The sequence below is a fragment of the Pinus tabuliformis genome, chromosome 4_1, assembly GCF_031772625.1.
Source record: "Pinus tabuliformis cultivar Carrire ecotype Pingquan chromosome 4_1, CPIR1, whole genome shotgun sequence".
NCBI classification, from domain to species: domain Eukaryota; kingdom Viridiplantae; phylum Streptophyta; class Pinopsida; order Pinales; family Pinaceae; genus Pinus; species Pinus tabuliformis.
In genome coordinates this window covers 106162837-106172327 of record NC_142303.1, presented here as the reverse complement: position 1 = coordinate 106172327, position 9491 = coordinate 106162837, and the positions used below count along the sequence as shown (strand labels likewise).

The following is a 9491-nucleotide window of genomic DNA, read 5'->3' as shown; positions in this document are numbered from 1 at the left end:
ATGCCAAATTGGCCAGTAGTGTAGGGATTTTTTTGGCTAATTAACTCCGAACCTAGGTCAGTCCCCATCAAGCCAATAAACAGAAACAAAAATAAGTCATCGAGTGGGAGATCTAAATCTAGAGGGAGATCTAAATCTCCAAGAAGACATGTAAAGGTGGTGTGCTGGAAATGTGGAAAGGAAGGGCACTACAAAAGGGATTGTAAATCTAAAGCTCTGTTGAGGGCCCCGAAGTCGGGTCAACAACAAGGGGGATACCCACCCGGTCCGGAACCTGGTTGGCGGCTCCTTGCCCGTTTGGAGTAGCGGGTCCGACTGGGGGTAATGGGACCAGTTTCCCAATGTGAAGGGTGTGCGTGTGTGTGTAGAGTTTGATGGTATTAATCTAGAGGTTTTTCTAAACTAGTCTTAATTCTAACTGCTAAACTAACTCTATACTAATGTAATCTAATGAAGAAAAATACATCTAATCTACGCTAACCCGGGGTGTTTTCTTTTGTTATGCGATCTAGAAAGATTTCTAACAGCAGCTGGTAATAAAGATCATTCAACTGTTATCAGAATATAAATCAATAAAGATAAACCATTCTGCATAAGAAGTTAGGCAGAGTAGTTGTGAACATCATATCGCATAATCAGTTTTCTATATGTCAAGCATAAATAAATGACCCCACCGTACAGAAGTGCCAAATGGTAATACAGACATTCATACAGTAACATATAAAGAACTCAGCTGCATATCACTTTAGGGATACTAGCAGAATTTAGTCAAGAGATAAAAGTACCATTTATGACTGACTTCACTAATAAACTTCAAGCAATAATGATTTATTTCTACTTGTTCTAATATCTGCTAAGAGTACAGAAGTGCAACATCAGTAACAGACATTAAAATGCAAACATAAATAAATCTCGATCCATCCATTCATCAAAAACCTCCTCTGAGGGTGCAGAAGTGCATGTTCTGAGGACAAGTTTTTTGACAGATTTCCGGACCCTTCTCCAAATGCCATGAGAAGGGTTAAATACTACTAACTAACTAAGCTTAATTACACGAAATTAGGGAATCGGCTTCAAATGACCGCCCTTTACTAAAAGCAAATTTATTTCTAAAACTTAAATCTAATTTCTGACCGTTTCTGTAATTTCTCTTTAGTGCTGTCAACAGTGCAACGTTTTCCTGGGAACAGTCGGCTGGCCGACTTCTTCTTTCGCTCGGGAGATAAAAGTGGAAATAACAAGAGCTGGCACCTCCTTCTATCAGACCAGAAGATATTTTTGAAAACCTTTCTCTAGCTGGGTGTATTCGCCGCGTGTATACTTAGCACAACCCAGGTTCTTCTCGAACTGATTTTGCTGTTGCTATTTCGGTTTCCGGTCGTGCGAATGACTGAGTGGGTTAGAAGTCGTGCTGTATGGACACCCCCCTGTTTCAAGAATTGTTTCCGATTAGGTAAAACATATCACTTGTACCTACCCATGGTAAATATTTTCCATGGTAGTAAGGCCAGCTTGGGTCCACATAATTTTCTGTAAACAGGTGGAAGCAAGGTTTATCAATTGGATTAGTACTGCATGAATAAAGAGTCCACTTCTAGGAGATTTATCAACTTATTTAGCAAGTACCTAAGCGATTTATCAACCCCAAAGCTAGCCACTCAAGGGTTTATCAAACCTTTCAACTAATCTTTCAAGTAGTTTGTCAACTCGAACTAGTATCTTAGTGGTTTATTAGGTTTAAGTCTAGCTACTACCCAGGTGTTTATTAGCGCTTTGAGAAAGCACTACACTGGCTTATTAGCCTTGGGTAGCACCTCAGTTTCACAACTCCATTGAACTCTCTCTAGTAAATCAATTCATAAGCACATTCACAGACCTCAACAAACACAGGCACATCCAAGAAGAAATAGAATATCATGGGTTGTCTCTTCTTAGCAAATTCACATTTGTACCAACTTAGACTTTGCGTTCTCCTTTCCCGCAAGCTCTCTCCTGTTCGACTCCTTGTGTCCGTCTGCTTGCTTCCTTGCATGAATCCATCCTTCATGAATGTCTCTCCTCTCCCACGCCTTGTCTCGCTTTGAGCTTCTCCTCTTGTACATCATGTGTGTTGATTATGCCCACGTTTCTATGAGAATTGAGACTGCATGCTCGTCCTTTTACTTAGGAAGCCCATTTCCTCAATTCAATGTTGCACTAACAATGCTATAAATATCTCAAGGAGATAGGTGGTGAACTAAATACAATGGTTTGGTTTACAAGCAACTCATCCTCCTTAGTCCTTTGAATCGATGTCCACTCCCTTTAGCTAGTCAATGTATTACATTTCCACATTATTTACACGAATTGCAATTCATAATAATATTTACAAAAAGGATTAGCAAAAAAGATTATCAAAATTTTTTAATTAAATATTTTTTTTAAAACTAATTTTCAACATTTTTATTTGTGACTATTATTAAAAATATGTTAAAGTATTTCATATAAATTAAATCCTTACCATACCATCCACCTAATAAATTATTGATAATTTAATTAAAATTCTAAAAATCCCATTCCAAAATAAACACGTTAATTCAAATTAAAAAAAACACAAAATAATTTTTAAAAATTTAAATTAAAATAAAATACACATTAAAAAAATAATATAATCTTGTACAATGTGAATATGAGACCACACAACAAAATAAACAACTTTTTTCAAAATAAAAATGTCGAAGCAACAGCGATATTATAGGTCAAAAACAGCCGCTTAAGTTTGTCCACAGGCGTGGCGGGTGTTATAATAGGCCTTTTCAGAGTCTTCATGGGATGGGAGAAGGCGCGTGGAATTTAACATGTCTCTGATGGACAGCAGAAGCAACGACGAATCTTCCTGTCCGTAAATAAAATAACAACGGAATTACAGGCTTTCCCGGTAATAAGTCAAGCAAAGTCTAATTGACTTGTTGACTTCGAAGTTTCCTTGCCATTTCCCTCACATCCACTCTATCTAATTCCATCTCCCTTCCTCTTCTTAATGGATTTGGGGAAACCCTCTTCACACGTTTGTTGTCATCCGCTTGTCCTAATAAGCTGAAGTCGCCACTCATTCATTTTATCTCCAACAGAAGTGTAGTGCAGAGCATGAGAATACGTGCGCTTCTCTATAGCAATTCAATGCCTCTCACTCTTCATCTTTGCCTCCTTGTTGCATATGCCCTCCTCCTTTTCCTCTGTTCCATAACTTCATGTCTCGCCAGTCGATACCAGGATTGCTCTTCGGATGCATTTCCATGTGGGGACTTTAACTTCGGCTATCCTTTTGGGAAAAATGGCAGCGGATGCGGTGACCCTGAGTTTCAGATTCTTCACTGTGACAAGAGCGACCATCCTCTGCTTAATATCAGTGGAAACGAATATCGCATATTGGACTTCGAGAATAATGACTATAAAATATCCATGACAATTGTTAACAATAATCTGTTGGGGGATGAATGCAGGTTATCAGGTAACTACTCTCAATTCTGGAGTTCCGACTCTCATTTTCAGCTTCTCGATACAAATGATGACATTATTCTCACCCTTTGGAAGGGTTGCGACCAAATTCCTAATCAGAGAATTGCTGGACTTCCGATTCTTTTATGTGGTGATGATTGGAACTATAGTTTCAGTCCACATTTAAAGTTGGATAAGCCCTGTAATGGATTTCAACTACCAATTACCAAATACTCAGCTCAGCAGCCTATTGATAATAACAGTTTACTAGCTTCGGGGTTTGGGGTAAAAGTGCAGGTCGACCCGATTAGTTTACAAATCTGTTACGACTGTTTGAAGAGTAGCGGGAGATGTGGTTATGACAGCCCAAAACCGACCTTTCGTTGCATTTGTCCCGACGACACATGGACTCCAGACATATGCTCCTCCAATGGTAGGTTTTCTCATCGCTCTCTGCAACTCTTAATATTAAATATTCCATTCTACCAGTTCGTTTTATGTCTTCAGTGTCCTTATCTGCCAAGTCTGCATTCTCTTACCAAAAATTGTGGATCCTTGATACAGGAGGTCGAAACAAGTCAGGAGGTCGAAACAAGTCAATTATAATAGGTAATTATGATTTCTCCCTATTCAGTATCTCCGATTTATCAACTTCAATCTGAATTTGCGATTTCTTTTTTACAATTGATATTCTTTGAGGAGTTGGAGAAAGTTCACATTGATATTAATCTCTTCAATCCACCTCAGGCTGTTCCATTGGAGGAGCTGCGCTGGTAGCAATAGCAGCAGTACTGTTCTTCAGGTTCTATGCCAGGAGGAGAAAAACTCTTAGCAGGGGTCTTGCTAGTGGGGACATGGAAGCAGCTATGCTCCCTCGGCGTGAGATAGGCAATTTGCCAATATTTTCTTATGAAGAACTTCAACAGGCTACAAATTGCTTCCACGAGGAGAACGAACTTGGGGATGGAGGGTTTGGGTCGGTCTATCTGGGGAAACTTCGGGACGGACGAACTGTGGCAGTAAAGAGACTTTACCAAGATAACTCTCGGAGGCTCGAACAGTTCATCAACGAGGTGAAGGTATTTTCGACCTTGAATCATCCACATGTTGTTCGTCTTTATGGCTGCACCTCTGCAGATAGTCCGGAGCTGCTGCTTGTATACGAATTTGTCCCAAATGGGACCCTAGACGATCATCTTCATGGCGACCGCAAAAACCCCAATGGATTACCATGGAATGCCCGCTTGAACATTGCTATTCAAACTGCCGAGGCCTTGGCTTTTCTTCACAGCATTGATCCGCCTATATTCCACAGAGACGTGAAATCCTCTAATATTCTCTTAGACGAGAATTTCAATGTCAAAGTGGCAGATTTTGGGCTTTGCAGAATTGTGCCTGTCAATGCCTCACATGTCACCACTGCTCCACAAGGCACACCAGGTTATGTTGATCCGGAATACCATCAGTGCTATCAATTGACGGAGAAATCCGATGTCTACAGCTTCGGAGTCGTTTTGGTGGAGATCATCTCTGCCAAATTAGCGGTGGACATAAATCGGAATAGAAACGAAATCGGCCTTGCTAACATGGCGAAATCGAAGATCCAAGAAGGGGCTTTGCATGAACTAGTGGATCCGCAGTTGGAGATTGAAGCAAATCATGAGCTGAAGGTCACGGTTAGTGCAGTTGCCGAATTAGCCTTTCGATGCCTTGCGTCAGAGAGGGATGGCAGGCCACACATGACGGAAGTTGTTGCTCAGCTCAGGGAAATCAAACAATCGTGGGATACCTCCACTGATCCAGGTGAACAACAGTGGGGATCGTTTTCAAACAGCAAACAGCCATTATCTCCCATCTCTGTACAAGACAACTGGTCCAGTATAAGCTCCACCCCCAACATCAGTGCATAAATTTCTCCCTTATATACAATGTTTAATCTGCAGTTTTCCAGTTTGGTTAGGATTTTAGCTTTATGTGTTACTGCACTCTATGAGCAGATGTTTTGCATATTTATTTGCAAAAACAGATATCACTGTATTACAGCTTGGAAGAAATTAGTCATTTACTTTATAAAAAAATTCAATTAGAAAGTGGGATAATTCTCTTCATCAATAGATTTAGACCTGAGGTTCAGTGAACATGGCAGGGCACGTGGTCGAGGACTTGACCTGCAAGCAGAACATGGTGGACAGACCACATTGACATGATTTTCAACTTGCTAAGCGTTGAGCTTAAAGGCCGTCTCTTTTCAGTCTACCTTTTTCTCCGCCACTAACAGTGCAACCATTGCAAAGCGGTTTTTTTCATAAGCTATTAGGGATCACAGGCAAGTTTACATATAAATTTCGCTGTACGGGTATCTTTTTGAGTATATTTTGCATATTATGAAATACTCTGTATACTGGTAATAGCGCTATAGGGCTAGTTCAGGATTTGGGAACTTTATGTATACAGGGTAGCATCGGGTGAATTCAAAAATCAGATAAATTCAAAAGTTATTGTAATTTTTTTTGGGTTAAAAATAGATTTATAACATGAAGAAAGACGATTTAATATTTTCAAAATTATCTCTCTTTAACAGATTAAAATTAAAATCATGTTATTTTTTTAATTTAATGGAGAATCTTTCAACTTTGATAAGGTAGTATATTTGTTATATTTTTAAAAAGATTTATTGAAATCATATGTTTGAGCTTTAAATTTTCTGAATTATTTAATGTTTTGGAAATTCTTTAGTGTTGAATTTATATATGTAGTTAAAAACTTTCTTTAAATAACAAAAATCTCCATTATTTATTATTGTAAAAAAGTTTTTAAGTTTTTAAAATATTGAATCTATATTTGTACTTAAAAACTCATTTTAAATAACAAAAATTAAAATTTAACCCCAAAAAATTAACAGATTCCCATAAAGACTCCCAAATAAAACAGGCAGTTCCTATATCCAACTCTATAGGAAAGTAATTGCGCCTGACATGCGCTAGAGATAGTCATATAACACCGCGGGTCTTTTTTATTCCTTATCTAATCATTACCACGCGCCTGTTATATGGCTATCTCCTGCGCATGTCAAGGCGCAATTACTTTCCTATGGAGTTGGATATAGGAACCGCCAAACAGGCAGTTCCTATATCCAACAATAAAACATGTGTAGACAAAGCCCTTTAATATACCTAGGAACAGCTCATCTGACATCATGTGCATAGTGATTGCCTAGACGGTACAATGTTTATTTATGTAGTCGCATAAATCAGAGCCATGGCATATTCAATGCAGGTCTCAGCTACAGCATATCTGATCTTTACCACGACCATGGAAAAACTCTCTACTTTCAATTTTCAGCAGTTTGGAATAATGGAAAAATAACTTGGAATTTATAAAAGATTTAAATTCCACGCGATTTGGATTTTGTGAGCGAAAAAATCTCCACCAGTCCTTCAAATTGATAACAGACCTCAGATTCCACGCGGTTTTGGATTAGTGACCGGAAAGATATGCATTATTTTCATTGGATGCAGATTGCAGAACGGTCAGCAGGTCTATTTGAAGTCAAAATTCAATAGCCGTGAACTCTACGAGAAATTGGACCGAATTAATATTATTAAAACTTGGACCAGGTTCCCTGACTTTTCCATGAATACAGACGTATTCTTACGGAGCGATTTTCGGTATTTTATTTTTTTGGGATCCGGAATTCGGTCACATTACTAACTTTTCTTATGGTATTTTCTTGGTTAGAATTTGGTGACATCATTTTTCTTGAGATAATATTTTTTTTTGGTTATTTTTAATATTTAATAAAAAATAAATATTTTGAAAATCCCTCAAAAAATTTAGACTATGTAAATACAATAAACAGAAATTATGATTTTCCTTTTTTTTAATCAACTTAAAAATCTATCGAGGAAACAGTCAAGAAGTCGCCTGTTTAGCGTAGAGAATTGTTTTTGACTGGAATGGTTGGTTTGGGGAGTGGTTTGGGGGGTTGTTGAGCGATTGGTTAAATCGGTTTTGGTTTCGCTGTGGTATGGGTAACTAGTTGGGAGAATTTTGGAATAAGCTGACTAAGTATCATGCTGATTTGACGTCTGGCTGGCCCCACCAAAAGCTATATAATTGACTTATTTTGTATTTTAATATAAATTTTTTTAATAAATTAAATTTATCAAAAGGACCACTAGTTAGAAACACATTTGGATTAACTAAATTTAAATCTCTCATAAATCAATTACAATTACTCTACCATCTAGAACTATATAATAAAATTTACACAATTGACTATAACTAAAAAGATTTATATAATACAAATACTAGTCAGAAAGGATTCTGTTCACATAAAACATATTCCATATAACGGCGACTTTTAGTAGATAAAATGAATTTAAAACAATGACTTTTCTGTAATGAGGTTGTTTGGTGGAATGGCAATTCTTTAAGTTGATGGGTTTTTTGTTTTATATAATAATATTGAGTGGTGGTCATGGACTACGCGATAAAATAATGCATAAACATCACATCAAAGTAAAAAAATATCAGCTTCACTATCAATGAGAATATTCAATGGTGGCCATGGACCATGAAGAAAATAATACATAAACGTAAACGTCGCATCAAATTAAAGCACAACGCGGAGGGCCTAATTATGGTAATTATGGTTATGGAAGTAGCTAAACATTGACCAAATTCACAATACAATGCTTAAAACTACATAATTCTAAATCATTATATTGAAAGTGTTAGATTTATGTATTCATCAAGGTATCCTAACATTTGTTGCAAAACATAAACCTGAGGATGAATGAACAACTCTGTCGTGTGTGAAAATCTAATAATGGTAACAGGGAGCCTCCTCACTTTATCTCAAGTACTCTTCTTGAATCTAGCATATTTATGTAAATTAGCATTACCAAAATGAATTTAAAATTTTTATGTATATTAAAATATAAATATATAAAAGATGAATTATTATTTTAAATATATAAAAGATGAATTATTATTTTGATAAGTGTGTTTTTATTGAATTGAAGGTTGATAATTTTTTCAATTCATTTAACTTTTTATTTGATGGTTTTAAATGAAAAATATTAGTGTTTATAGTCTATTAATGGAAATTTTAAATATTAACTATCATATATTTTTAAATTTACATTTGTTTTTACAATTATCTAATATAATTATAAAATCACTATACAAATGATATGATATAGAAATATAAATGTAAATTTTTGATATCAGGTATAAATTTTAAATTTTTTATATAAAATCAAGAGCGGATATCTTTCTCCATTGCACATGACAACATAATATTTGGTAGTTTTTTTAAGGTTTTTGCATTAAAGAGAGTTTGCGAATAAGGTTCTCAAATCCAAGGGTTTTAAGTAAACTTCATTTTATGTTTGGTTCTTTAAGTCAAAGCAATTAAATTATATCTCGAACTATAGGTGTGGTATAAGACAAAAGAAACTATTTAAAACAACAATAATGTCATTGAACTTTAATCTTATTGGTACCAAAAATTTATGCCTCTCCACGTCAAACCACCACTTCATATTGTTATAGCACCATTTACCACTCTTGGTATATGTGATATTTTGTTTATGGCCTAGGGCAACCCCTCCTTCCAAACTTGGTCCAAATATATAAAAAACCATGTTTTATTCCCTGTACGCTACTTTGCCTTGAGATAAAAGCGTGTACACGCGGGTTAGTCAATACCCAACTCGCGTATATGTATTAAAATACTTAAAAAAATAAATTTCCTTAATTGTGGGCGGAGTTCACGGGTTTTACCTGTTGATTACCTCCTATTGCCCGTGGCCTAACTGTTTCCCAACTAAAAAACTAATTGATAGAGGTATAAATAGACTTCTATGGGAAGGCCTTAAGGAGGAGAAGAGATATAGTTATTATACTAAGATTATCTTTGACTGACTCTGATGAATCCCTGTGCCTCATGCACTTCCCCAAGCTTCAGGAAACCCTTGTTTCCTTGATTATAGATATCCTTCCTTTTG

At 36.4% G+C, this 9491-nt stretch overlaps 1 protein-coding gene across 2 annotated transcripts; it reads left to right on the top strand.

Annotated features, from left to right (window-relative positions):
- Window positions 1-3018: 3018 nt before the first annotated feature.
- On the top strand, window positions 3019-5971 carry LOC149174444 (LEAF RUST 10 DISEASE-RESISTANCE LOCUS RECEPTOR-LIKE PROTEIN KINASE-like 1.2). Of its 2 annotated transcripts, none has more exons than XM_089419338.1 (4): window positions 3019-3910; window positions 4042-4086; window positions 4225-5355; window positions 5624-5971. In XM_089419338.1, exons 1-4 carry the CDS (start codon window positions 3127-3129, stop codon window positions 5677-5679), a joined length of 2016 nt encoding a protein of 671 aa, XP_089275464.1. In that variant the 5' UTR covers window positions 3019-3126; the 3' UTR covers window positions 5680-5971. The 2 variants fall into 2 exon arrangements, with proteins under 2 accessions (XP_089275464.1, XP_089275465.1); XM_089419339.1 differs by having other exon boundaries at window positions 3020-3910; window positions 4060-4086.
- The last annotated feature ends 3520 nt before the right edge of the window (window positions 5972-9491 follow it).